The sequence below is a fragment of the Eimeria acervulina genome, genomic scaffold (genome assembly GCF_000499425.1).
Source record: "Eimeria acervulina Houghton genomic scaffold, Eah_scaff284, whole genome shotgun sequence".
In the NCBI taxonomy this organism is placed as follows: domain Eukaryota; phylum Apicomplexa; class Conoidasida; order Eucoccidiorida; family Eimeriidae; genus Eimeria; species Eimeria acervulina.
The window spans coordinates 4,449-31,948 of NW_013549918.1; the positions used below are offsets into that span (position 1 = coordinate 4,449).

General features: G+C 51.9%; 5 protein-coding genes across 5 annotated transcripts in view; 3 read left to right on the forward strand and 2 right to left on the reverse strand.

Annotated features, from left to right (window-relative positions):
* Window positions 1-1,593: 1,593 nt before the first annotated feature.
* On the forward strand, window positions 1,594-9,594 carry EAH_00030660 (protein kinase, putative; the record flags this gene model as incomplete). The annotated part of the gene is made up of 11 exons (XM_013396135.1): window positions 1,594-2,119; window positions 2,617-3,025; window positions 3,290-3,546; window positions 3,899-3,962; window positions 5,008-5,279; window positions 6,130-6,315; window positions 6,417-6,857; window positions 7,059-7,113; window positions 7,762-8,072; window positions 8,485-8,790; window positions 9,377-9,594. The coding sequence occupies 11 exons, from the start codon at window positions 1,594-1,596 to the stop codon at window positions 9,592-9,594; spliced, it is 3,045 nt and encodes a 1,014-aa protein (XP_013251589.1).
* A 1,572-nt stretch (window positions 9,595-11,166) lies between these two features.
* On the reverse strand, window positions 11,167-14,446 carry EAH_00030670 (hypothetical protein, conserved; the record flags this gene model as incomplete). The annotated part of the gene is made up of 9 exons (XM_013396136.1): window positions 11,167-11,303; window positions 11,431-11,551; window positions 11,759-11,815; window positions 12,059-12,112; window positions 12,360-12,440; window positions 12,648-12,689; window positions 12,785-12,841; window positions 13,080-13,204; window positions 13,972-14,446. 9 exons carry the CDS (start codon window positions 14,444-14,446, stop codon window positions 11,167-11,169), a joined length of 1,149 nt encoding a protein of 382 aa, XP_013251590.1.
* An 844-nt stretch (window positions 14,447-15,290) lies between these two features.
* Window positions 15,291-20,113, forward strand: EAH_00030680 (hypothetical protein, conserved; the record flags this gene model as incomplete). The annotated part of the gene is made up of 3 exons (XM_013396137.1): window positions 15,291-18,772; window positions 19,005-19,104; window positions 19,376-20,113. 3 exons carry the CDS (start codon window positions 15,291-15,293, stop codon window positions 20,111-20,113), a joined length of 4,320 nt encoding a protein of 1,439 aa, XP_013251591.1.
* Window positions 20,114-20,558: 445 nt separating this feature from the next.
* On the reverse strand, window positions 20,559-23,623 carry EAH_00030690 (hypothetical protein, conserved; the record flags this gene model as incomplete). Its single annotated transcript, XM_013396138.1, has 4 exons — window positions 20,559-20,774; window positions 21,488-22,060; window positions 22,167-22,295; window positions 22,403-23,623. The coding sequence occupies 4 exons, from the start codon at window positions 23,621-23,623 to the stop codon at window positions 20,559-20,561; spliced, it is 2,139 nt and encodes a 712-aa protein (XP_013251592.1).
* An 817-nt stretch (window positions 23,624-24,440) lies between these two features.
* Window positions 24,441-27,500, forward strand: part of EAH_00030700 (ftsH protease, putative) — a gene marked incomplete at both ends in the record, with an annotated part of 8,561 nt that continues 5,501 nt past the window's right edge. The window contains 5 exons of the mRNA XM_013396139.1: window positions 24,441-25,624; window positions 25,750-25,948; window positions 26,384-26,507; window positions 26,880-26,981; window positions 27,397-27,500. The exon at window positions 27,397-27,500 is cut by the window's right edge and continues 63 nt beyond it. Of these exons, the coding sequence (XP_013251593.1) occupies window positions 24,441-25,624; window positions 25,750-25,948; window positions 26,384-26,507; window positions 26,880-26,981; window positions 27,397-27,500 (1,713 nt within the window). The remainder of the gene's footprint in view (window positions 25,625-25,749; window positions 25,949-26,383; window positions 26,508-26,879; window positions 26,982-27,396) is intronic.

Genomic DNA, 27,500 nt, shown 5'->3' on the forward strand with positions numbered 1-27,500 from the left:
TGCATGCACCTGTATGCATGCATCTTTATGCATCCACCTGCATGCATGCATGCACCTGTATGCACCCGTATGCACCTGTATGCATGCATGCACCTGTATGCACCTGTATGCATGCATGCATGCATGCTCCACATACACCTGAAGAGGTTTGCGACCTCTAACGCAAATTTTTGTTCTGAGATTTGAAGACGAAGATATCTTCGTCACAGCTGACTAGCGGCTTACTTGGCGAACTAATTAGCTAGCTAGCTAGCTAGCTAGCTAGCTAGCGGGCGAGCGAGCGAGCGAGATAGCTAGCAAGGGAGCGGGTTCATCTACTTAGTTAGCTAGCTAGCTAGCTAGTTAGCTAGCTGGGAGGGGGCCTGGCTCAACTAGTCGGCTAGCTAAATAGATAGATAGATAAATAGATAGGAGGAGACCTGGTTTATCTACCTAGCTAGCTAGCTAGCTGGATAGCTAGCTAGCTAGATAGCTAGCTAGCTAGCTAGATAAGAGGGGACCGGGACTGAGGGAAGGAGGGCGCTGAAGTAGCTGTTGCTGCTGTTGTTGCAGCAGCAACTTCTGCAGCAGCAACAGCAACAGCAGCAGCAACAGCAGCAGCAACAGCGTGTATTGCCTGAGGGTTTTTGCATATACTGGCGGGGTCTTAGGGTTTAGGGTTTACGAGTGGATGCATACATTCTTTTCGTTTGTCTAGTGCACCGCTGCAGAAGATATAAAGTTAAGGTGTGCGTACACCTGAGGCTTGTCTTATGATGTGTATAGAACGTGCGAGGGTTTAGGGTTTAGATTTTGTCTCTGTGCATCAGGGTTTAGGGTTCAGGGTTTAGGGTTTAACGTCGTGCAGCCCGGCCCTCCAGCGTAATTGCTACTGCTGCTGCTGCTGCTGCTGCTGCTGCTGCTGCTGCTGCTGCTGCTGCTGCTGCTGCTGCTGCTGCTATTGCTGCTGCTGAAACCACTGAAGCTCATAGTTTCGCGTTTTGTCTGTCTGCCTTCATCTGTGATAGGAAGAAGAGAACATTGAGTTGTCTGTACACCGTAAACCCTAAACCCTAAACCCTAAACCCTAAACCCTCGCGGTGGGGAGAGAACCTCCTTCCAGTCGGCAGCGGTAGGCGCTGCTGCATTTTAGAGCAGTTTAAATTTTGTTTGTTTTATTGTGTTGATAAAATATTCAATTGAAGGAAAATAGAGCAATAAAACCCAAACCCTAAACCCTAAACCCTAAACCCTAAACCCTAAACCCTTGGGCTGCGTAAGGCCCTGCTCGCCGAGCGGGCCTGTAGCAACGTCTGGGGTTTGAAGTGCTGCAGCAGCAGCAGGCGGCTATTTCTTCTTTTTAATTTTCTCATGTATTTAAAAAACAAGAAAAATAAGGTTTAGGGTTTAGGGTTTAGGGTTTAGGGTTTAGGGTTTAGGGTTTTCAAGTTGCAAAGCGGTGGTCCCGTCGAGTCGCGTTCGTGTCTGTCTCTGTGCCTGCCTTCGGCGAGGGTTTAGGGTTTAGGGTTTAGGGTTTAGGGTTTATGCTGGGCGCTAAGCCTCAAAGAGTTTAAACTAAACAATGTAGAGGCGAAGCAAACTGCTGTTTTTATGATGTCTCCTTACCTTCTTCATCTGGCGGCCGACTCCGCAGCAAGCGAGACCACTGGTGCGCAGCAGCAGCAGCAGCAGCAGCAGCAGCAGCAGCAGCGACAGCAACAGCAGAGTACTGTGTATCAAACAGTGCAGCAGCAACGTCACCAACAACAAATAGACAAACACCAGCAGCAGCAGCAGCAGCAGCAGCAGCATAAGTCGTCGTCGGCTCCCAATGGCCTCACTCAGCAGCAGCAGCAGCAGCAGCAGCAGCAGCAGCAAAAAGTGCAGCAGCAGCAAAGAGGACGAAGCCTGAGTCTCTTCCACCGCAGCTCGGGTGTATGGGCAGCTGCAGTATTTGCTGTTCTCAGCCTCGTTTGCTGCAGCAGCAGCAGCAGTGCCTCAGCCTCACCCACTCCCGCAGCAGCAGCAACAGCAGCAACAGCAGCAGCAGCAGCAGCAGCAAAAGCAGCAGCAGCAGCAGCAGCAGCAGCAGCAGCAGCAGGAGAGGAGCCCCATCGGCTGCGCTCAGTACGCAGACACGGTGCTGAGTTGCTGCTGCTGCAGCAAACAAACCCTAAAAATATACTTAAAAACCCTCAAACAAATCTTAAAAATTTGTCTTCTGCTGCTTTTCTGCACTTAAAGGCCAGCGACACCACTCAAGTACAAACAATATCCACAGGTAAACCCTAATAAACCCTAATAAACCCTAAACCCTAATAAACCCTAAACCCTAATAATCCCTAAACCCTAGTGCACCTACGATATCGACGGTGTCTCCCGCTGCAAAGGTGCTGCTCAGAAAGGTGAAATAACGAGGGTTTAGGGTTTAGGGTTTGTGGTTTAGGGTTTAGGGCTTACCATTCGTTGGCTTTAGGGTTTAGGGTTTGTGGTTTAGGGTTTAGATAACGAAGAGCCCCTTTACTAGGCACGCGTCGCAGTGCTATGGGAAGAATTAGGGTTTAGGGTTTAGGGTTTAGGGTTTTAGGGTTTAGGGTTTAGGGTTTAGGGTTTGTGTTTTGTGTTCGGGGTCTGCAGCCTTTGTGCCTCTGCTGCAGCACTTGCCGAGTCGCGCACAAGCAGCAGAAGCAGCAGGAGGTGCAGCTCCTCCAGCAGCAGCAGCAGCAGCAGCAGCAGCAGCATTATCTTTAGCTCTATCTCTCCCACTATGCAAAATAGAGTTTTCAGACTTGTCTCCTAAAGTAGGCGGAGGAACGTACGGTGAAGTGCTGCCTTTGAAGAGTGAGGGCCCCTGCAAGGAGGTTGCTGCTGCTGCTGCTGCTGCAGCAGCAACAGCAGGCGTAGCAGCAGAAACAGACATTAAATATGCTGTTAAAATATTTAGACTAAGAAATATTGTCTCTCTTCTTCAAGCAGCAGAAGAAAAACAAACAAATCTCAAGCCCCAAGATGCAGCGGCTTTAAAGACTGTCCTCACTGAACTTAAGTACGCATCTAGCTAGCTAGCTAGCTAGCTAGCCAGCTAGCTAGCTGGCTGCTTAGTGCTTAGTGTCTCCTTTTGTCTCATATTTGGGGTGTATATGCAGCTGCTGCATGCAAACTGTCTCCTTTTGTCTCATATTTGGGGTGTATGTTCAGCTATTGCATGCAAACTGTCTCCTTTTGTCTCATACTTGGGGTGTATGTGCAGCTGCTGCATGCAGACAGTCTCCTTTTGTCTGTGAATTGGGGTGTATGTATGTCTGTTCAGGTCTATAGACATAAAAGATGAGGCAACAGCAGCAGCACTAAAGGAAGTAGCAGGTGAAGACGGGTCTGCTGTGCTGCAGTCTCTGCAGCAGCAAAACTCTCTTTCTTTTGCTGATCTATCGAAGCACCTGACATTAATTCGCGCTGCTATTAACACAAACTGTTTCCTTCAAGAGATGCAGGAGACAGGTGCAATCTTTAGTCGCTTTGAACAAACCCTTAAACAATTCGATGCACACACCTGGAACCAAATCAAAGGTAAACCCTAAACCCTAAACCCTAAACCCTAACACTAAACCGTAAAACCCTGAACCTTAAAGCCTAACCCTAAACCCTAAACCCTAAACTTTAAAACTTAAACCTCTCTCTGTGTATCTACTCGTATAGTTAGCTAGCTCGCTAGCTAGCTAGCTATATGAATAGAGAGATAAGTAGCTATATAGGGGTTAATCTGTCTGAGGGTATATGTAAGGAGTATATGTTCAATGCGTATAGTTGTGCTGCTGCTTCTGTTACAGTTTTTGCTTTTGCTGCTGTTGTTGCTGCTATTGTGATATATCTGTATCTGCTGCTGCTTGTGCTGCTGCTGCTGCTGCTTGTGCTGCTGCAGACGCTCCTGCTGAGGAGAAGGTGTCTCTTTTTGCTGCTGTAGGGAGACAGCAGTTTCGCTGGTCGCTCCCTCTCGGCCGAATCCTCGCAAAAGACAAAGACGGACGCCTTCACTGGGGCCTCCTCATCAAACAATATGATGGAGACCTACAGGCAAGCATGCTCCTGCTGCTGCTGCTGCTGCTGTTCCTGCTCCTCCTGCTGCTGCTGTTTCTACTGTTGCTGCTGATGCGGCTGATGCTGTTTCTACTGCTGCTGCTGATGCGGCTGATGCTGCTGCTGTTGCTGATGCTGCTGATGCGGCTGATGCTGCTGCTGCTGCTGCTGTTTCTACTGCTGCTGCTGCTTCTACTGCTGATGCTGCTGCTGCTGCTGTTGCTGCTGCTGCTGTGCGTGTTTAATATATAAAGATAGTCTCTGTTGATATATTTGTTTATTTGTTAAATGAATAAAAACTGTCTCCTTTTAATTGTTTATTTATTTGTTTGATAAATAATAACTGTCTCCTTTTATTTGTTTATTTGTTTGTTTATAATATGCAGGCTTCGTTCTCTTCTGAGGCCTCAGCAAATGTCTCTTTGCTGCAGCGCTGGGGATCGGATCCCCGCAGCAAGCTGCTGCAGCATCTCTTCAGCAGCAGATTATCTTTGCTGTCTCTTTCAGCAAAAGTGCTGCAGCCTTTTGTTTATTTACATTCTTTCTTTAGCTTCGGACACTTCGATATTAAACCAGCCAATATACTCTACTCTAAAAATAAAAGGTGTGTTGCTGCTGCTGTTGCTGCTGCTGCTGCTGCTGCTACTGCTGTGGTTGTTGCTGCTGCTGTTGTTGTTGCTGTTGCTGCTGTTGTTCTGGTTGTTGCTGTTGCTGCTGCTGTTCTGGTTGTTGCTGTTGCTGCTGCTGTTCTGGTTGTTGCTGCTGCTGCTATTGTTGCTGTTGTTGTTGTTGCTGCTGCTGTTCTAGTAGTTGCTGCTATTTTTGCTGCTATATATATTTACTCACAAGCAAGCAAGCAAGCAAGCAAACAACTATATATATAAATACATATATACATATACATTTATATATATTTATATATATATTTATTTATTTATTTGTTTTGATGCTCAGAGTAGAAGTAGCAGCAGGAGACTTCGGTATGGCTGCACCCTTAGGGAAGCCCACATTGCTGAGAGGGACAGTAGCTTTTATGTCTCCGGAGATGGAGAGAGAAAAGGAGACAAAACCTGCTGCTGCTGCTGCTGCTGCTGGTGCTGGTGGCGGTGGTGGTGGTGGTGGTGCTGCTGCTGCAGCAGCACCAGCTGCTCCTTCTTCTTCTCGTTTGTTATCTGCAGCAGCACAAGATGTATTTGCGTTAGGTTTAACATTAGCTTATCTTTGGAGTGTACATGCATCTCAGCTAACTACTGTCTCCTTTCCTTGGGTCTCTAAATGCATTACACCTTATTTATCTCCAGGTGTCTCCTTTACTTTTGAGACGATGGCTAGCAGAACAGGGCCTCGCTTATACACCTCAGAGGTGAAGAGACACCTGAATGCATGCATGCAATTAGGGGGACGAATAGACAAACTCTATTTGTTCAGAATGCCTCTCTTATACAAAGTTATTATATCTCAAATGATATACACCGAGCCCAGTCTTCGCATTTCTATCAATAATGCTTTCGCTGTACTCGCCAGTACGTACACCCCAAACCCTAACCCTAAACCCTAACCCTAAACCCTAATCATAAACCCTAATCATAAACCCTAATCATAAATTCTAATCATAATCATAAACCCTAACCCTAAACCCTAATCATAAACCCTAATCATAAACATAAACCCTAACCCTAAACCCTAATCATAAACCCTAATCATAAACATAAACCCTAGCCCTAAACCCTAGTTATAAACCCTAATCATAAGCCCTAGTAAACCCTAGTAATAAAGCCTATTAAACCCTAATCATAAACCCTAGTAAACACTAATAATAATCCCTATTAAACCCTAATCATAAACCCTAACCCTAAACCCTAATGAACCCTAGTAATAAACCCTAATAAACCCTAATCATAAACCCTAATAAACCCTAATCATAAACCCTAATAATAAACCCTAATAAACCATAATAATAAACCCTAGTAAAGCACAATAAACAGCAGGATAAGTTGCCGGAGCAGCGTGTGCAGCAGCAGCAGCAGCAGCAGCAGCATTTGATGCTGGTGTGTCTCCCTCGTGTCTCTGCTGCAGCTGCTCGTGCTCTGGAAGCAGCGCGAGGAGAAGACATTGATGAAGGCAGCAGGCTGTTGGAGGAAGCAAAGGAGACAGTTTTGCTGCAGCTGTCTCTAGATCAAGCAGCCAGCCCACCTATTGATATGAACAGCAGCAAAAGGATTCTTCAAGCAACAAAAGTACTCAAGGCGCTGCAGGATATAGGTACACCCTTGCTGCTGCTGCTGCTGCTGTTGCTGCTGCTGCTGCTGCTGCTGCTGTTGCTGCTGTTGCTGTTGGTGCTGTTGCTGTTGCTGCTGTGGCAGCAACAGCAGCAATTGCAACTCGCCTCCCTCTCCACCTCCTGTGGCGACAAGTGCAGCAGCAGCAGCAGCAACAACAGCATCAGCATCAGCAGCAGCAGCAGCAAGAGCAGCAGCAAACCCACGAAGAGCAGCAAGAACAAATGCTTGTTTCTTCTTTCTTTTTTGCTGCAGCACTTCATGAACCAGTTAAGCAGGCTGTGGGATCGTCTGTGTCTCCGATCCCAGCGGAGACAGCACTGCAGCAGCAGTCGCTCCCAGAAGCAACTCCAGAGGAGACAGCAGCAGCAAAAGAGAAGCTGCAGCAGCTGCTGCAGTGGCGAAGCATGCAGCAGCATAAAGCCCTCCAAAATAAATCTTATGAAGACTTTATTGATCTCGTATTCGGGCTGTCTCTTCAAGGCCTAGAAGAGCTTATAAAGCAAGAGATTATACACAGAAAAAGTAAACCCTAAACCCTAAACCCTAAACCCTAAACCCTAATCGCTTGCGTGTAAACCCTAAACCCTAATAAAAAGCCAGTGGAGGGCCAGAAGCAGCCTTTGCAGCGCCTTCCGAGCGTTCCCAACCCTAAACCCTAAACCCTAAACCCTAAACCCTAAACCCTAAACCCTAGGGTTTGTCTATGGGTGTGTGTATATGCAGTGGAGGCTGCAAACATCGCCATAGCAAAAGCAGTTCAGGTGTATCTACATCAGGAGTACGAGCTCGAACCCTACATACAGTTAATTGAAGAGTCTCCAACAGCAGATGCAACAAACTTTATACTCAAGGGCCTCGGAGTCAATGAAGACAGAGCTGATGAAGCTGCTGTTTACTTTAGAGACAGGTGGCGTCTACTGTCTCCTTTTGTCTTGTTTCTTTTTGTTGCAGCTGTCTCTCTGTCTCTGTCTCTGTCTCCCTCTAGTGTTTGTCTCTGTCTCTGTCTCTCTCTCTCTCTCTCTGTCTCTGTTTCTCTTTTTCTCTGTCTCTCTCTGTCTCTGTCTCTCTCTGTCTCTGTATCCCTCTCTCTGTCTCTGTTTCTCTTTTTCTCTGTCTCTCTCTCTCTCTGTCTCTGTCTCTGTCTGTCTCTGTCTCTGTCTCTGTCTCTGTCTCTGTCTCTCTGTCTCTGTTTCTCTTTTTCTCTGTCTCTGTCTTACTCTCTGTCTCTCTCTCTCACTCTCTGTCTCTGTCTCTGTCTCTTTTTTTGTCTCTGTCTGTCTGGCGTTGTATGTTTCTGCATATGTTATATTAACTGTTGTATTGCTTGTTAGCGTTTGTTTATTATTGTTTCTGCATATTAATTAGTGTATATATATATATTTATTTATTTATTTGCTTCTGATGTCTCTGTTTTGCGTGTGTTTAGAGTTGCTGTCTCCTTCGTGTCTTGGGCAACAGCAGACAGACTGCTGCGACTGTCTTTGCGTTTTTGTGTCTCTTCGACCCCATCGGCACTGTCTATACACCTCAAATATACAGGAGGAGAGACAGTAAACAAGGATGAAAAACAATTATTATACAAGTGTATCTGGGAGCAGCTTAAAGTGCATACAGCAATAACATATTATAGTCTCCCTTGGGGTGTATCGGGAGCTGTCTCCTCGTTTGGAGACACCGAAGCTCAGGTGTCTGCGCACCTTCAAGAGAAGACAGTACCTGCTATTGTCAATGGCACATGTAAAACATCAAATATAAATCTTAACATAGCCTACACTTCTTTGTCTCTCTCTCTGTCTCTCTCTCTGTCTCTCTGTCTCTGTCTCTGTCTCTCTGTCTCTCTGTCTCTCTGTCTCTGCCTTTGTGTCTCTGTCTCTGTCTCTCTGTCTCTGTCTCTGTCTCTTTGTCTCTGTCTCCTTGCTGTCTCCATCTGTTTTTCTGTTCACTGCTTCTGCTTACAGCTCAGTCAGCTGCGCAGCAGCAGCACAACATTAGCAGCAGAAAGTTAGCAGCAGCAGCAGCAACAACTTAGCAGGATTGTCTCTGTGCGTGTGTGTGTGTGTTTGTGTGCTGCATACTGCTGTTGCTGCTGCTGTTGCTGTTGCTGCTGCTGCTGCTGTTGCTGCTGCTGTTGCTATTGCTGCTGCTGCAGGGACAGTAGAGAATGCGTTGAAGCTGCTGATGCTGCAGGTGCAGCGTGCGGTGTATCGGCTGCCCCCTGGGTCCCTCCCAGGGCATCAGGATCTGCGGGGTGTATATGCAGCTGTTATTACGGAGATGACTAAAGATAGATTTGTTGCTATACCGTTTACCCTCGCTGAAGAAAGAGAAGAATATACAAGAGCTATGTACGAACTGTCTCTGCTGCAGTTCAGAGAAGCTGTTGTCTTTGCTGCTACTAAAGCAGAAGTAAAACTTAAAGCGCAGCAAACACTCCAAGGCCTACAACCACAAGACAGTACGTCTCCTGCTGCTGCTGCTGCTGCTTGTGCTGCTGCTGCTGCTTGTGCTGCTGCTGCTGTTTGTGCTGCTGCTGCTGATTGTGCTGCTGCTGCTGATTGTGCTGCTGCTGCTGATTGTGCTGCTGCTGCTGATTGTGCTGCTGCTGCTGAGTGTGCTGCTGCTGCTGATTGTGCTTCTTCTGCTTCTGGTGCTGCTGCTTCTACTGCAGTTATTGCTGCTTCTGCTGCTGCTGCTGTAAATGCATGTGCTGGCGTACATTTGCTGCTGCTTCTGTCTCCTTGGCAGCTAATAGAGCAGCTTCTGCTGCTGCTTCTGCTGCTGTTGCCTCCTAAGCAGCTACTAGAGCTGTGTCTGTGTGCTTCTGCCTCCTAAGCAGCAAATAGGGCTGCTCCTATATGCTGCTGCTGCTGCTGTTGCTGCTGTCTCCTAGCCGTAACTCCACGCGAAAATAGTATTGTATATTTGTTTCTCTTTGTTTGCTTCATATATCTGCAACTACCTGAAGCAGCACACCCAAACCCCTATCATCATTATCATTATCATTATCTGCTGCTGCTGCTGCTGCTGCTGCTGCTGTTTAGGAGCTGCAGCAACAGTGGAGGGCCTGCGCGAGTTGCTGCCGCCTGCGTTGCTGTCTCCAAGGCGGTTTGCTGCTGATGCAGAGGCAGGAGAAGCAGCACTTAAACAAGTGCTGAGCGAAGTCTTAGAAAAAGACAAACAACCAAAGCGTGAGGCTCAGGTGTATACGCAGCAGCAGCAGCAGCAGCAGCAGCAGGAAGTGCATGCAGCGATGTTATAGAGACACCATTTGAATGGGTTCCTGCAGCAGCAAATATTTCTAGAGACAAACAGCAAAAATAGATATACATACACCCCAATCCAACTGTCTCTTTTCTGTCTTGTTGCTGCTGCCTCTGCTGCTGCTGCTGCTGCTGCTGTTGCTGCTGTTGCTGCTGCAGCAGAAGGCCTGGTGTCTGTGCAGGTGAGCGTCAATGGAGCCTTCTTTAGATCTCCAACGACAAACAAACAAAGAGGCAGACCAGCGTTCAAAGAGCTGCAGATACACCCCAGCACCACTGTGGGGCATATCAACAAACACTTCACCGAAGTACTCGCCAAAAGGTCAACTAAACCCTAAACCCTAAACCCTAAACCCTAAACCCTAAACCCTAAACTTCCAGTGCGTAGATGCTAATTTGCGACGGGCGTATATTTATATATTTATATATTTATATATTTATATAAATATATATATGTGTATGAATATATATTATTAACTTGTTTATTTACTAGTGTATATATATATATATATATGTATATATTGATATAAATACTCATATACATACATATTAATTTACATATACATTAATTTATATATACATAAACATATAAATATATATATATATATATACATATATAAATATATATATATATATATATATAATTTCTATAGTTTGTTTGTTTGCATGCATGCAGTGCGTTAGCCCCTGGCTGCATTCGCTATGGGGCTGCAATAAAGAAGAAGAACATCTCTGGGGATTACACCGCCTTAGGAGAAGAGCAATTGATGATAGACAATATTAAAGCGGATATTAAACTTAGGTTATTTGCAGTACCTCCACAAGAAGGAGAAAACGCTAGGACTCTCGTAAACCCTAAACCCTAAACCCTAAACCCTAAACACTCAAAAATACACATAAAACACTCATTGCACACTCGTTACCCTAAACCCTAAACCCTAAGCATAAAGCATCAGCACACTCGTAATCATAAACTCTAAACCCTAAACCCTAAGGAGAAATCGCTAGGACACATGTAATCCTAAACCCTAAACCCTAAACCCTCGTCTAGCCTGCACTAAGGTACAGCTGGGGGGGTAGTAAGACACACACAGAGACAACCAAAGAAGAGATGCCGCCTCTTTTCTAAACCAATTAGGGTTTAGGGTTTAGGGTTTAGGGTTTATAAATATTTCTTTTGCGTCTGTCTCTTAGAACAACTGCTTCCTCTGGACCCCCCAAATCCTCGAGCCCGGCCCCTACGTCGTACCACCCCCACCTCCGGACCAAGCTGCCCAGCTAGCTAGCTAGCTAGCTAGCTAGCTATCCTGGTTTTAATGCAGGTAGCTAGCCATAGATTTAGCCACGTCCACACACGCAGCTGGCTAGCCAGCTAGCCAGCTTCTTCTACAGCTAGCTAGCTAGCTAGCTAGCTAAGTTTTTATGCGGCTAGCTAGCTAGGTAGCTAGCCAGGATTTTAAGCAGCTAGCTAGCTAGCTAGCTAGGTAAAAGGGAACAGTATCAGAACAGAAGCGGCAGCAAGTACTGCTGCAGCAGCTTCGACGCATGCGTATACTGTCACACTCAATCGTTTAATTTGGAGCAGTCTCCTGCTGCAGCTGCTGCTGTTGCTGCTGCAGCAGCTGCTGTTGCTGCTGCAGCAGCTGCTGCTGCTCGTAGCGCTGCCGTTTATGCGCAGACGCCCGAAGTGTCTCCGCCACCAGTAAACCTGCAAAGACAATAAAAACCCTCAATTGTTGTTTTAAGGTGCATGCGCCCTTGCTGCTGTTCCCGTTGCTGCTGCTGCTGCTGCTGCTGCTGTTGCTGCTGCTGCTGCTGCTGCTGCTGCTGCTTACAAGTAAGTACGTGATGAAGAGACTGCATGCTGTAGGCAACGTTCGGGACAGTCGATCCCCGCGCCATCCACAGCGAAAGCCCCACAGACACCAGAGGAGCCACCAGCAGCGACAAGCCTACCTGCAGCAGCAGCAGCAGCAGCAGCAACAGCAGCAGCAGCACGGATAAGAATAGCACGCATTCAGGACTTTGGGCACAGCAGCAGCAGAAATGCAGCAAACACATATAATAATCCGCCTCTGCTGCAGCACCAGCAGCAGCAGCACAAGCAGCAGCAGCACCAGCAGCAGCACAAGCAGCAGCAGCAGCACAGGAGACAGAACTCACAAGCTTCGTGTAGGCGACACGCTGGTAGATGTCTCTCAAATTAAATGCCAGCAAAACCTGTAAACAGAGACAAACTGCAGCAGCAGCTGAAGCAGCAGCAGCAACTGCAGCAGCAGCAACAGCTGCAGCATCTACAGCAACAGTTACAGCAGCAGCAACAGCTGCACTAGCAGCAGCTACAGCTGCAGCATCTACACCAACGGCTACAGCAACAGCAATAGCTACAGCAGCAACAACACCTGCAACAGCAACAGCTACAGCAGCAGCAGCAACAGCAGCAGCAACAGCAGCAAGAAGTACATGGAGGAAGGCGAAGTCTGCGAGGGTTGGGCTCTGTTTGAAGATCAGCGCCAGCTGAGCAGCACGCAAACCCTAGACCCTAAAACACTAGGGTTTAGGGTTTAGGGTTTAGAGACGATGCCTCGGCTATCTAGGGTTTGAAGCCAAGGTCAGCCACCACCCTCTAGGGTTTAGGGTTTAGAAGAAAAGATTAAAAGCTACAGTAAGGATGAATCTTGAGGAGTTAAATGGGGTTTAGGGTTTAGGATTAGGGCTTAGGGTTTGGCGTTAGGGTTTAGGGTTTAGGGTTTAGGGTTTATACCGCCACAGCAGCTTGGAGATGCGCAAGAGGGTCGCCCGCGAAGCAGACAGCCACAGGGACCATCAGAACAAACCCTAATGCCTGAGCAAACCCTAAACCCTAAACCCTAAACCCTAAACCCTAGTCTTTGGACGTAGCCCGGTGCCGGGCTAGCGGCTGCCCCTCATCAGCGCAAACCCTAAACCCTAAACCCTAAACCCTAGTCGTTGGACGGAGCTCGGTGCTAGGCTAGCGGCTGCGCCTCACCAGCGCAAACCCTAAACCCTAAACCCTAAACCCTTATTTTACCTGGAAGGCAAAGACGAAGATAGAGCGATAACGCTCAAACACCTGGGTGCAGCAGGAGCAGCAGCAAGAATCAAAAGGGTTTAGGGTTTGGCGTGCATACAGGGGTTAGGGTTTAGGGTTTAGGGTTTAGGGTTTACCAGCGATAAGAGATAAAAGGAGACGCCTAAGCCAGGCTCTGGAGGCTGCAGCCGCCACTGAGAGGAGAAGGAAGCATTAAAGAAACCCTGAAAGACAAAACACAACTTGCTGCTGCTGCTGCTGCTGCTGCTGCCGCGGTTTTTGCTGCTGCCGCTGCTGCTGCTGCTGCTGCGATTGGTCGTTCTCTCGCTGCATTCCCTGCCTGTGCTGCAGCTCTCTATTCCTGCTGCTATACTCTCTCGCTGCTGCTATTGCTGCTGCTGCTGGTGCTGCTGCTGCTGCTGCTGCACTTACCCAATCCCAGTTTGCTTCAGCAGCAACAGCACAAAGGAGAAGAGCTGCAGCTGCTGCAGCGCCTAGCAGCAAGACGCAACCTCGCCCAACAGCAGCAGCAGCACTTGCTGCTGCTGCCTTGGCAGCTGCAACAACAAACCACAAACCCTAAACCCTAAACCCTAGTAATGGTCCACTACAGACTTGCAGCTAGCGAAGAGCTAGGGTTTAGGGTTTAGGGTTTAGGGTTTGAGGCGCACGCGGCAGAGGCTGGAGGCCGTCCTTCGCAACAGCAGCAACAGCAAATGCAACAGCAAGAAATTGCGGGGGCCCCAGCAGCAGCAGCAGCACGAAGCAGCAGCAGCAGCAGCACCGCAGCACCCAAGCCTGCAACTTAAGCCGGCGCTGCTGCTGCTGCTGCTGTTGCTGCTGCTGCTGCTGGATCGCTGCTGTGGGTTTGGTAGAACCCGCTGCTGTCTCTGCTGTCTCTGCTGCTGCTGCTGCTGCTGCTGTTCGTGAAGCAGCAGCAGCGGCAGAGGCAATCGTAAGCGAAAGAAGAAGCAGCTGCACACCGTGGAAGGACAGGCTTAGATTCCCTACAACCTGCAGCAGCAGCAGCAGCAGCAGCAACAGCAGCAGCAGCAACAGCAGCATATTCAAGGCAGAGCAGCAACATGAAAGTTCTGAGAGGCTACAGCAGCAGCAACAGCAACGAAGTCGAAGCAACCGCAACACAGACAGAAGCAGCAGCAGCAGAACAGCAGTAGCAGCAGCAGCAACAGCAGAACAGCAGCAGCAGCAGCAGCAACAGCAGCAACAGCAGCAGCAGCAGCACTGACAGTGTATGGGTGAAAGATGAAAAGAGCAGCAGCTAGCCAGGGACTCATAAAGCGCAAGGAAGCTACGCCCCCACATTCTCTACGGTACTGCTGCTGCTGCTGCTGCTGCTTCTGCTGCAGCTGCTGCTGGTTTTGCTGCTGCTGCTTGTGCAGCTGCTGTTGCTCCTGCTGTTTTAGCGGTAGCTGCTCCTGCTGCTGCTGCTCATCTGGCTGCTGAATCGAAGCTGCTGCTGCAGCAAGAGAAGCAGCAGTAGCCAGATCTACAAGCAGCAGCAGAAGAAATGATGTGCCTCTGCAGCTGCTGCTGCTGTTGCTGCTGCTGCTGCTGCAGCCTGTGATTGCCTTCAATAGCGAAAAAAAAGACGGAAGGTGGCTATACACCCCAGCAGCAAAAGGAGACAGACCCGCGGCTTCCCTTGCAATGCCTTCCTCCAAGCTGCTGCTGCTGCTGCTGCTGCTGCTGCACAGCAGCAGCAAGTTGCTAGGCAGCGATGGAGCGAAAAACAGCAGCACACGCAGCAGCGAAGCGACGGTAAACACAAGGACCATCCGAATCAGGTTCTTCCTGCTGCTGCTGCTACTGTTGTTGCTGCTGCTGCTGCTGCTGCTGCTGCAGCTGCTGCTGTTGCTGCTGAGGCACTCAGGGGGCCCCATGGTGTCTGGTTGCTGCTACAGCTGCCGCATGCTGTACGTTAGCAGCAAGTGAAATATCTGTTGCTGTTTGTTGTTGCTGCTGCGGCTAGATGCTAAGACATAAGCAGCAGCAGTAGCAGCAGCTGCTGGTGCTGCTGCTGCTGCTGTTGTTGTTACTGTAGCAGCAGCAGCTGCTGCTGTACAAAGTTGCTGCAACGCAGGGCCTGCCTTAAGGAGAAGCCTCAATAAATAATACTTTTGCTGCTGTTGTTGCTGCTGGAAACAGTGAAAGAAGCAACCAAATTGCTGCTGGGGCTGCTGCTGCTGCTCGGCTGCAGCCAATCGGCAGCAGCAGCAGCAGCAGCTACTGCTGCTGCTGCTCCTATCCAGCAGCAAATGCAGAGCCAGGTGTATTATTATTTGAATAGCAATCAGTTCCGTATTTAATAGACTCATTAAAAGATTGTCGCTGCTGCTGCTGCAGCAGCAGCAGCAGTTTAGCTGCCTTGGGGTGGTTACAGGTGGGGTTGTTGCTGCCAGCAGCAACAGCTGCTGCAGCTGCTACTGCTGCTACTGCTCCTGTTGCTGATGCGCGTGTAAAATAGCAAACTGCATCTGCTGAAGCCACTACTCAGGAGCAGCAGCAGCAATAGCTGCTGCTGCTGCCGTGCATACTGCCACAGGTTTTGCTGCTGTTGCATATACAGCAGCAGCTGCTGTTGTTGCTGCATATAGTGCAGCAGCAGCTGTCCTGGATACAATGCCACGCGCATGTGCTGCTTGGGGGCCGTTGCTGCTGCTGCATCAGCAACAGCAGCAGCAGCAGCAGCAGCAGCACGCCAGCAGGAGCGATCTGCTGCACCATACGCATGTTCAGCATAACCAGGAGGGAGACATAAAGCCTAATGAGACAGAACAGACGAGCAAGCAGCAGCAGCAGCAGCAGCAGCTCCAGCAGCAGCAGCAGCAGCAACAGCGGCATTTTGCCTTTAGCAGTGACTCATTCGTAAGCAGCAGCAGCAGCAGCTTTACACTACAGGAACAGCAGCAGCGGCAGCAGCAGCACCCTGAGGCGATTGCGCAGGTTGTACAGGCTGCAATAGGAGCATCAGCAGCAACAGAAGCAGCAACAGCAGCAGCAGCAGCAGCAGCTGCTGCTGCTGCGGCAGCTGGGGCAGAGCCAGTGAGCTGCTGCAGCAGAGCTAGTGACGCCTGCAGCGAGTGCAGCAGCAGCAATCGCAGCAGCCGCAGCAGCAGCAGCAGCACCATCAGCTGCCGCACTGTGGAGCACCTGCCTTGGGTAGGAGTTACAACGATTAAAGCCTATGCTTCCTACCGCATGCAGCAGCAGCAGCTGCTGCTGCTGCAGCAGCAGCCACAGCAGCAGCAACAGCAACAGCAGCAACAGCAGCAGCAGCAACAGCAGCAACAGCAGCAGGAGCAACAGCAGCAGGAGCAACAGCAGCAGCAGCAACAGCAGCAGCAACAACAGCAGGAGCAGCAGCAGCACCAACTTGACGGGTCCATAGACAGTCAGTCATCTGCCCCGACAGCAGCAGCAGCAAATGCAGCAACAGCAACAGCAGCAGCGGCAACAGGAGCAACATCAGCTGCAGCAGGAGGGTCTGTAGCCGCATTAACAGCAGCAACAGCCGAACCAAGAGCAGCAGCAGCAGCCGCAGCAGCAATGACATCAGAAGCATCGGCAGCAACAGCTCATCGAACAACAGCCGCAACAGCAGCAGCAACAACAATAGCAACAGCAGCAGCAGCAACAGCAGCAGCAGCAGCAGCAGCAACAGAGCTCCAGGCCCGGACTACACCGATAAGGAGCGCCTTTCATGCTCGCATTATCTGTGAGGAGACACTCAGCAGCAGCAGCAGCAGCTGCTGCAGCAAGAGATACGCAAGCAGCTGCAGCAGCTGCAGCAGCACAAGCAGCAGCCTACGCGAGGCGCTGAACTTCCGCATGCACGCCACGGTCTCGGCGGCGCAGCAGCAGCAGCAGCAGCAGCAAGAGCAGCAACGGGAGTGCAAGCAGCAACGCAAGCACCAGCAGCAACAGGAGCAGCAGCAACTACGAAAGCAACAGCGACAACAGGAGAAGCAGCAGCAGCAGCAGCAGCAGCAGCCTACTGGGAAAACAGACGGTAGCTTGCAGTGTATAGACAGCACCAAATGCACAGCAGCAGCACAGCAGCAGCTGCTGCTGCACTCCGCTGCAGCAGCAACCGCAGCAGCAGCAGCTGCTGCTGCTGAAGGTGCTTATGCAAGGGACTCCATCGGTAGCTGCTCTACTGCTGCAACAGGAGGGCTGCTGCTTCCGGCAGCAGCAGCAAGAAAAGCAGCAGCAGCAACATTTGCTGGTGCTGCTGCTGAATCCCCCTGCAGCGTCGGTGACTTAGTTCTCACCAGCAGCAACAACAGCTGCAGCAGCAACAGCTGCAGCAACAACAGCTGCAGCAACAACAGCTGCAGTAACGGCATGGAGACCCAATCGGCACCATCTGCTGCTGTAGTTCCTGCTGCAGTTCCTGCTGCTGTTGCTGCTGCTGCTGCTGCTGCTGTTGCAACCTCCCAAGCTCCCCTGTTTATCCGGCTGCGACGCGGACTCCCTGCTGCTGAGCTGCAGCAGCAGCAGCAGCAGCAGCAACAGCAGCAACGGCAGCAGCAAACTCTCGTAGCAGCTGCAGCAGACTCTCAACCAGCGACTGCTTCAGGGACCCCAGCTCGTGGCTGCCGCGAGCCTGCTGCTGCTGCTGCTGCTGCAGCACCAACAGCAGCAGCAGCAGACGCAGCAACTCCAGCAGACGCAGCAACTGCAGCAGCAGCAGCAGCAGAATCTGACAGCAGCATGCGTGAGGCAGAAGTCTCCTCGCTGCTTGAAGGGCCCCTTCCTCCACCAAAGCCCTCTCTCTGTCCTGCAGCAGCAGCAGCAGCAGCAGCAGCAACAGCAGCAAAGACAACAGCGGCAGCAGCAGCAACAGCAGCAGCAGCAGATATGCCCCTTTGCTTTAGCTTTTCAGGCCCAAGTGGTGCAGCAGCGGAAACAGCTGCCGCTGAAGCTGCAGCAACAGCTGCTGCCACAGCAGCAAAAAGCTTTCTTTGCTTCAGCTTCTCTGAGCAAGGGGCCTCGCATGCTGCAGCAGCAACAGCAGCAACAGCAACAGCAGCAGAAGCGGCACCAGCAGCAGCAGCAGTAGCGGCGGCAGCATTTACCGTGGGTCGTGCCTCTGTATACAACTCGGGGCAGCAGCAGCATGAGCAGCAGCAGCAAGATGAGTCGTTGCTGCACCAACTGCAACATCAGCAGCAGCAGCAGCCACAGCAGCAGCAAAAGGATTCACTGGAGTTCAACGCGAAGCAGCCGCGGTATCCCTCACAGCTGCAACAGCAGCAGCAGCAGCAACAGCAGCAGCGATGGGAGGAGCTGTTGCAGCAAGATCAGCAACAGGAACAGCAGCAGCAGCAGGAAGATGAAGCAGCACCTCCTCCACAGGTAGCTCCTCGCCCTCACGTGCTGTCTGTACAACCGCTGAGCAGCAGCAAGGTAGCAGCAGCAGCAACAACAGCAGCAGCAACAGCAGCAGCACAAGCAGCAGAAGCAGCAGCGGCAGCTTGTTTCAGCAGCCTCAACAGCAGCTACGACAGCACTAGTTCCGCTGGTTCTGCAGCAGCAGCAGCAACAGCAGCAGCAGCAACAGCAGCAGCAGCAGCAGCAGCAAATGAGGGGCCTGATAGGCTCCTAGATGCGCTGCTGCTGCCGCCGCGGCTGCTGCAGACGCGTTGGGGTGTACTGGCAGTTGCAGCAGAAGGAGACTTCTCTTTTACATTTACATGCAGAAAGGAGACGCCTGAGCTCTTTTCGTCTCTTCCTTGCTGCAGCAGCCACTGCCGCCCCTGCAGCAGCAGCAGCAGCAGCAGCAGCAGCAGCAGCAGCGCTTGCGGCAACAGCAACTGCACTTGGGATCCGAACCACTGCTGCTGCTGCTCTGCTGCTGCAGCAGCAAAAGAAGCAGCAGAAGCAACAAAAAGCTCCAGCAGCGACAGCAGCGACAACGGCAAGCATGGCGCTGTCTCCTCAGCAGCAACAGCAACAGCAACAGCAGCAGCAGCAGCAGCAACAACAGCAGCAGCAGCTCGGGGTGTACGAACAGCTACATTTGTTGTGGAGTTGGGCGGCGCTTTCGTTCGCATTGAAGACCAGACAACAAATACTATTTTAAGGAGGCTGCATGCAAGGTACTTCTGCTGCTGCTGCTGCTGCTGCTGCTGCTGCTGCTGCTGCTGTTGCCGTTAGTGTTGCTGCTGCTGCTGCTGCTGCTGCTGCTGTTTCTTCCGGTTAGCTGCCTGCCTGCTGTGCTGATTTTGCTGCTTCCGCTGTTGTTGCTATGCTGCTGCTCCCCCACCAACATTAACATCAACAGCTGCTGTTGCTGCTGCTGCTGCTGCTGCTGCTGCTGCTGCTGCTTAGGTGTCTCTCCAGCCGCAATCGGCTCCGCTATATGTACGCAGTGCGGGTAGCAGAGACGATGAAGCAATATTCCTCAGTTGCTGTTCTTAGAAAACCAAATGTACGTGCATACACCCCAACTGCTGCTGCTGCTGCTGCTGCTGCTGCTCGTGCTGCAGCAACAGCAGCACGAGTGCCGATCCGCAGCATTAGTGAAGAAGGATACGAACAGCAGCACGTGCTGTAGTGGCTCTGCTGCAGCACATATATCCAGCAGCAGCAGTCACAGCAGCATTCACAATAGCATCAACAGCAGCCAAAGCAGCACCAGGTGCAACAGCAGCAGCAGCAGCAGCAGCAGCAGATGTTTGTGTTTGTGTGTCGATGTGCAGATAGGCGTCTTTCGCTTAATGGCGGACGGCTCCTTCCGTGCTTCATTCTGCATGCATGCACAGCCCCAAATTGCTGCGCTGCTGCTGCAGCAGCAGGTTGCTGTTGTGCTGCTCAGAGGAGGAGATGTGCTGCAGCTGCTGCAGCAGGACCTGGAGACATTTGCTGCTGCTGCTGCTGTTGAAGACGTCGCAGACTGGTGGACCCCTCTGCTGCACAAACGCAGGAGCAGCAGCAGAGATGCTGCTGCTGCTGCGATAGGGTCGGCAGCAACAACGCGTGCAGCATCAGCAGCAGCAGCAGCAGCAACAGGCGACAACACGCCCTCTACTTGCGCAGGAGACTCCGCTCTTGTTGCTGCATCGTCAACAGCAGCAGCAGCAGCAAGAGAACCCGCCAGCACGGAAGCAGCAGCAGCAACACAAGCGGTGCTTGCTGCGCTGCTGCATGCACAGCTGCCAGCAGCAACGCTGCTGCAGGTTTGGGCGGAGTGTGTGCGCTGCTACAAGCGCTGCAGCGACTTGCACAGTGCAGCAGCAGCAGCAGCAACTGAGGAGCAGCAGCAGCAGCTGCAGCAGCTGCTGCAGGACAGCGAAACCCACAACCTGCTGCAGCAGCACTCAAACACACATGCGAAGCCCCATCTGCTGCTGCAGCGGCAGTTGCTGCTGCTGCAGAGACAGTCTTTGCTGCGGCGTCTCCCTGCTGAAGCAGTAGACACAGAGGAGCCCCTAAGCTAATGCTTCTGCTGCTGCAGCAGCTTCTCCTGCTGCAGATGCTGCTGCAGCTGGTGAACATTTCTGGCTGCATATGTGAGCAGCAACAGCAGGCTTCGTGCCAATTTTTTAAGGACCCGCATCTGTTGGTGCTGCTGCTGCAGCAGCAGCAACAGCAGCAAAAGTCTCTCTTATTTAAACCAGAAGGTTCAGCCCTAAAGACATGCTGTCAAAGCAGCAGCAGCAACACAGTGCTGCTGCTGCTGTTCCTGCTGCTGCAGCAGCAGCAAGAAGCAACACCGTGCTACTGCTGATCTTGCTGCTGCAGCTACAGAAGCAACAAGCAGCAACACCCTGCTACTGCTGCTGTTCTTGCTGCTGCAACTACCGCAGCAACAAGCAGCACCACCCCAACACCCTGCTGCTGCAGTTATTGCTGCTGCAGCAGCAGCAACAGCAGCAGCAGCAGCTACGCGTAGAGGTACACTGCTTTGTCGAGCCCCACAACTGCCAGCAGCCGCAGCGAGCTGTGTGCTGCAACGCCTTTGATTTGCTGCAGGGGCCCCCGCAGCACAGCAGCAGCAGCAGCAGGCAACACTGCAGCAGGTTCCCCTGCAGTGCCGCTTGCTGCTGCTGCTGCTGCTGCTTCTGGCAGCGCGTACACCATCACTTCAGCCCCTCCGATCTACGCAGCAGCACAAACCCCACAAACAATGAACAGCTAGCTAGCTAGCCACCTAGTTAGCTAGCTAGCTAGCTAGCTTGCTAGCTAGTTAGCTAGCTAGCTAGCTAGCTTGCTAGCTAGCTGCTGCTCTACTCCCCCCGCAGCAAAGTGCAGCAAACGAGTAAAAGGGACGCCTATACCATCACCAGCAGCAAAAGCAACAGCAGAAACAGCAACAGCAACAGCAACAGCAGCATCAACACCATTAACAGCAGCAGCAGCAACAGCATCAGCAACAGTAGGAGCAGCAGCAGCAGCAGCAGCAGGTTACTCTCTGTGTCGAGGCGTAGAGGTAGCGGCCCTCTGGGCTGAGCGCTAAGCAGGGAGTGGAGTAGCAGTCAACGTCAGGCACGTGCAGCCGCAGCAGCTGCAGCAGCAGCAAAACCAGAAGCAGCAGCAGCAGCAGCAGCAGCAGGTCCACACACAAAACGCCCACAGAGCCAGCAACAGCAGCAACAGCAGCAACAGCAACAGCTGCAAAAACACCACCAGATCTACGTGGATACCAACCGCAGCAGCAGCAGCAACAGCAGCAGCAGCAACAGCAGCAGCAGCAGCAGCAGCAGCAGCACCTGTCTTTGCGTGTGCAAGGAGAAGACAACAATGAGGCCAGTGCTGAGCGAAGCAAACAGCAAACCCTTTTTTGCATCGCAAATCATCCGCAGCACAGACACCCCACACTTGTCCTGCAGCAGCAACTCCCACTGCTGCTGCTGCTGCTGCTGCTGCTGTTGCTGCTGCTGCTGCTGCTGCTGCTTGTGCGCAAGGGCCCCTAAGTCTTCAAGAAAGAAAACCTCAGCAGATCGCCGCAGCTCCACAACATCAAAGGAAGCAATTACAGGGCATTCATGCAAAGCGATAGCTACCCTGCTGCTGCTGCTGCTGCTGCTGCTGTTGCTGCTGCTGCTGCTGCTGCTGCAGTCGGGGAAGAAGCAGAGGCTGCTGCAGACGCTGCTCGGGAACAAATGATGAAAAATTAAGTCAAATATATCCGCTGCACCATCGCGCTGCGCATACACCTGAAATGCAGCACAAGCAGCAACACATACACCCCACACTGCTGCTGCTGCTGCTGTTGCTGCTGCTGCTGCTGTTGCTGCTGCTGCTGCTGCTGCTCTTGGTGCGGCTCCAGTGCTTCTTGCTGCAGCGCTTGTTGCTGCAGCAACAACATCGCTGTTTCTGCTGCTGCTGCTGCTGCTTCTCAGCCGCAGATACGACCTGCTGCCAACGCAAGCGTGAATGCCTTCCTAAACCCTAAACCCTAAACCCTAAACCCTAAACCCTCACAGCAAAGGATCCATCTCGTGAGACGCTGGCGAGTCTGTCTCCTCCAGGAGAAAATTCGCAGCAAACCACCGCCTTGGTGTGGGGCTTAAGCTGCTGCAGCACGCAGCCTGCTGCTGCTGCAGCTGCTGCAGCAGGAGCTGTGCTTGCTGCTGCTGCTGCTCCTGATGCTGTGCTTGCTGCTGTTGCTGCTGTTGGCTGCATGCAGATCGCAAAAACAATCATAAGCCACCGCCCACTCTACAAGCAAGACTAGGGTTTAGGGTTTAGGGTTTAGGGTTTAGGGTTTAGGGTTTGAAGCTTACCAGCTGCAGCAAACACAAACTTCCATCGAGCAGCCCCACAGCCAAGCCCGGCCCCAAGCTGCTGCTGCTGTTGCTGCTGCTGCTGCTGCTGCTGCGCACCGCCATTGCTATCACCGGCGACGAGAGGCTTCCCCATTCGCATACAACCTCACAAGAAGCCACCTTGCTGCTGCTGCTGCTGCTGCTGCTGCTGCTGCTGCTGCTGAGGGGCGGTATACACCTCAGCCGTAGGAGACGCACAGCTTTGTCTGCAGTTCCGATAGCAAGCAGCACCTCGCTGCTGCTGCTGCTGCTGCTGCTGCTGCTGCTGCTGCCGTTGCTGATGCTGCTGCTGCTGCTGGGGATGTCTATGAAGCTGCAGCAAAGAATATTATGCTTCTGCACGTACACGGCGCTCCGCAGCGCATCGTTCCTGCTGCTGCTGCTGCTGCTGCTATCAGCAGCAGCAGCAGGAGCAGCAGCAAGGCAGAGAGGCTGAGAGCAGCAACTGCGGGAGGCGCGCTCGTCAAGACTTCCCCAGGCTGCAGCAACAGCAGCAGAAACTGCTGGATTTGCTGCTGCCTGCCGTTGCTGATGCTGATGTTGTTGCTGTTGCTGTTGCTGTTGCTGCTGCTGTTGCAGCTTCGCGATTGGCGGCAGCAGCTCGCCGGCCTGCAGCAAATCTGGAGCTGCTGCTGCTGCAGCAGCGGCAAGTTTCTCGCAGCTGCTGCTGCTGCTGCTGCTGCTGCTGCGGAGGGCTATTGATTGCTGCTGTAGAGCGCGCATTGCAGCAGCAAGGACAGGCTGACCCTGCAGCAGCTGCTGCAGCAGCCTCTCCTCTTGCTCTTCATCTTCCTCCTCTTGCTGCTGCTGCTGCTGCTGCTGCGGCAGCCACGTGTGTGTGAACTGAAAGAATTCGGGTATATAGGAGACTGCTGCTTCTGCCTCAACAGCAGCAGCAGCAGCAAACAAACCTATGCTGTGCAGATACTGCAGCACAGCTTGGAGGCAGCAGTGATGCTCGTCAATACGAGAACTATCCATTCCCCTTGCTGCTGCTGCTGCTGCTGCTGCTGCTGTTGCTGCTGCTGCTGCTGATGATGATGATGGGTTGCTGCTCGTCATCGCTGGCGAAGACGGCAACTCTCCGAAGCTGCTGCTGCTGCTGTTGCTGCTGCTGCGCCTCTGCTGCTGCTTCAGCTCGCTGCAGCAGCTCAAACCTGTCCGTAGGAAGTTCTCCATTCGCTGCAGCAGGGCCGGCTACAGCAGCCTAGCCTTTGCTGCTGCTGCTGCTGCTGCTGCTGCTGCAGTTGCTGCTGCTGCTGCTGTTGCTGCTACTGTTGCTGCTGCTGCTGACGAAATGGCTTTACTGTTGTAAGCAAAATCAAATGCTGCTTCTTCTTCTGCTTCAATGGAGGAGCAGATCGGCTGTCTTCCTAATTATCGCTGCTGTTGCTGCTGCTGCTGCTGTTGCTGCTGCTGCTGCTGCTGTCGTTGCTGTTGCTGCTGCTGCTGCTGTTGCTGCTGGGTGTGTGTACAGCTGAGTAGATATTGAAGTTCAGCAGCAAATAAACATCAAACAGCAACAAAGAAGAATTAAATACAACTCATCTCAAGACAACAGACAGCAGCAGCAGCAGCAGCAGCGTCGCCGTCGTCGATGAGGCAGCAGCAAATTTGCTGCAGCAGCAGCAGCAGCTGCTGCTGCTGCTGCTGCTGCTGGGCCCCATTGCACTGCCAGCAGCAGCACTCAGCTATAGAGGAGGGCTTGCCTTCCTTCTGTCTTTTTATATATTTTAGCTGTAGTTAACTAATAAACAAAGCGAAAGAAATTGTGCAGCTCTAGCACTTGTGAAGCGTCTGCTGCCGCAGCAGCAGTAGCAGCAGCAGCAGCAGCAGCGGCAGGAGCAGCAACGGCAGCAGCAGCAACAGCAACAACAGAAGCAGCAACAGCAAAGAGTGGCGCAGGTTCAGTTCTGCTGCAGCAGCAGCAAGAGCAGCGGGCTTGTGGGGTGGCAGCAGCAGCAACTCAGCTGCTGCCTGCTCCTGCTGCAGCAGCATGGGGCCCCCAAGTATTGCTGCTGCAGCTGCTGCAGCTGGTCGGAGGTTTGCAGGGTATGCTGCTTCTCCTCTGGTAGCGGCTGCTGCCGATGCAGCAATTGTGAATGTCGAAGCAGCAGCAGCAGCAGCTCCGGCTGCAGCTGCTGCAGCTGTTGCTGCTGCTGCTCCCCCCTCCCGCTCCAGGCACTTTGCCTCTGCAGCAGCCTGCATGCAACACCCAACAGCAGCAGCAGCAGCTGCTGCTGCTGCTGCAAGGCGACGTGTGCTACTCCCCTCGAACAGCAGCAACAAATTAAACCCTGACTCCAGCAGCAGCAGCAGTAGCAGCAGCAGCACCAGCAGCAGATCCAACCCTGCTGCTCGCTATGAGCTGTGGCGTGCCCATAGCCAAGCAAACAGAAGCAGCAGCAGCAGCAGCAGCATGAGTCGCTTTGTATACTCTTCTCTCTCTCTTCGCCCCACGAGTCTGCAGCGCCAGCTGATGGCTCTGCAGCAGCAGCTGCAGCAGCAGCAACAGCAGCAGCAGCAACAGAAGCGGTTTGCTTCTTTTGCATCGGGGCCGTTGCCTGGGCCTTCGTTTTCTATCTCTGATTTCAGCAGACCTTTTGCTGCTGCAGATGGTTTCCTGCAGCAGCAGCAGCAGCAGCAGGTGCGTGCGTCTGCAGCAGCAGGGACGCCGGGATCGGTTCAGGAGGAGGAGCTGCAGCAGCTGCTGCAAGCACACAAGAGGAGTCCAGGAGATGTGCTGCTGCTGCAGCGTCTTGCAATGGGGCTAATAGCAGCAGGAAGAGCCTCAGAAGCTGTCTCTATTGTTGCTGCTGCTGCTGCTGCTGTGCGCGTCCCTGATGAGTTGATGCTGCAGTGTCTCCAAGCAGCAGCAGCAGGCTCGTCTGGTAGCCGCAGCAGCAACAGCGAGCTGCAGCAGCTGCTGCAGTCGTTGCTGCAGCAGCGCAAGCAGGGAACAGATGATAGTATTGTAGCAGCAGCAGCAGCTGCTGCTGCTGCTGCTGTGACTGCAGCAGCACGGGTGTCTTCCCCTCCCCACACCTCCGCCGTCGTGGGGGCCCTGCCGCAGCAGCAGCAGCAACAGCAGCAACAGCAGCAGCAGCAGCAGCAGCAAGGAGCTTATCGTTTTTTAGTTGGGGCGTGGAGCCTGGTCAAGGGCATTATGTACGTTGAATTGTAAACCCTAAACCCTAAACCCTAAACCCTAATTTCCGATACCCGTTTCTTGTGTATGTTAGACCTGGCGCTGAAAAGACTTAGGGTTTAGGGTTTAGGGTTTAGGGTTTAGGGTTTGTGTGCAGCCAGGGTTGCTACCGTTTGCTGCTGTCTCCTTTCGTGGGAGTCTTGCTGCTGGTCGGCTGTCTCTCTGAGCTGCTGCGGCTGATATCTGCTACTCTAAGAGGCGAAGGTGTTGGTGCTGCAGCAGCTGGCAGCAGCAAATGGATAGAAGACAGAGTTGTCTCCCCTGAAGATATCAAAGACTCCTTCGACAGCGTCAAGGTACAGGGTTTAGGGTTTATTAGGGTTTATAAGAGTTTATTAGGGTTTATTAGGGTTTAGTAGGGTTTATTAGGGTTTATCAGAGTTTATTAGGCTTTAGTAGGGTTGAGGGTTTATTAGGGTTTATTAGGGCTTAGGGTTTAAGCAAAGGGATTTCTGAGGATTTAGGGTTTATTAGAGTTTATTAGGGTTCAGGGTTTATTAGAGTTTATTAGGGTTTATTAGGGTTTAGGGTTTATTAGGGTTTAGAGTTAGCTAGGGTTAATTAGGGTTTAGCGCACACCGCTGAGGGTTTTGTTTACAGGAGTACTGCACAGTTTGAAGCAGTGTGAATGCACAAGGGTATAGGGTTCATTAGGGTTAATTAGGGTTAATTAGGGTTAATTAGGGCTAATTAGGGTTTAGGGTTTAGGGTTTAGGGTTTGGGGTGTACAGGGTTATGAGGAGGTGAAGCGGGAGGTTCGCGAGATAATTGAATATTTAAAAAGCCCCGAAAAATTTCAAGCAATCGGCGCCAAACTCCCCAAAGGCATTCTCCTACACGGGCCCCCAGGCAAGGGTTTAGGGTTTAGGGTTTAGGGTTTAGGGTTTAGGGTTAATGGGAGTTTAGGGTTTAGGGTTTAGGCTTAATTGGGGTTTAGGGTTTAGGGTTAAGTGCTTCTGGATTGGTGTTCGTATTGTCGGTGTGCAGCTGAGTTTGGAAGACGGGGTTTGTAGGGGTTTAGGGTTTAGGGGGTTTAGGGGGTTTAGGGTTTAGGGTTTAGGGTTTAGGGTTTAGGGTTTTGCCCTTTTGAATGGGGGTGACGCTGTTTCTTCCTGGTCGAGTTTTAGGTGTACACTTTCGTATTAGTGTTTGGGGTTAATTAGGGTTAATTAGGGTTAATTAGGGTTAATGAGGGTTTAGGGTTTAGGGTTTAGGGTTTGTGGTTAGGGACTGGGAAGACTCTGCTTGCTCGCGCAATAGCTGGGGAGGCGGGGGTCCCGTTTTTGCATGCGTCGGGATCAGACTTCGAGGAAATGTTTGTTGGAGTTGGTTAGCTGCTGCTGCTCTTGCTGCTGCTCTTGCTGCTGCTGCTGCTGCTGCTGCTCGTGCTGGTGCTTCTACTGCTGCTCGTGCTGCTGCTGCTGCTGCTTCTGCTGCTGCTCGTGCTGCTCCTGCTGCTGCTGGGGATGCTGCAGCTGCTCATGCAACTGGGGATGCTGCAGCTGCTGCTCGTGATTCTGCTGCTGCTGCTCATGCTACTGTTGCTGCTGCTCGTGCTGCTGTTGCTGCCTCCGTATGTGTTGCTGCAGTAGGTGTTGCTGCTGCTATATTAGGTTTAGATTTTCTTTGTTTTTTTTTAGTTTTGTTTATTTCTATCTCTGCTTTATCCACCGCCGTCCCCTCCACATCAACAACAACAACTACTGCTGCTGTTGCTGCTGCTGCTGCTGCTGTTTGCATGCAGGTGCAAGCCGCATTAGGAGTCTCTTTGCTGCAGCACGAGCGAAGGGGAGGTGTCTCCTCTTCATTGACGAAGTTGATGCTGTTGCAGGCAACCGAAAGTTGGAT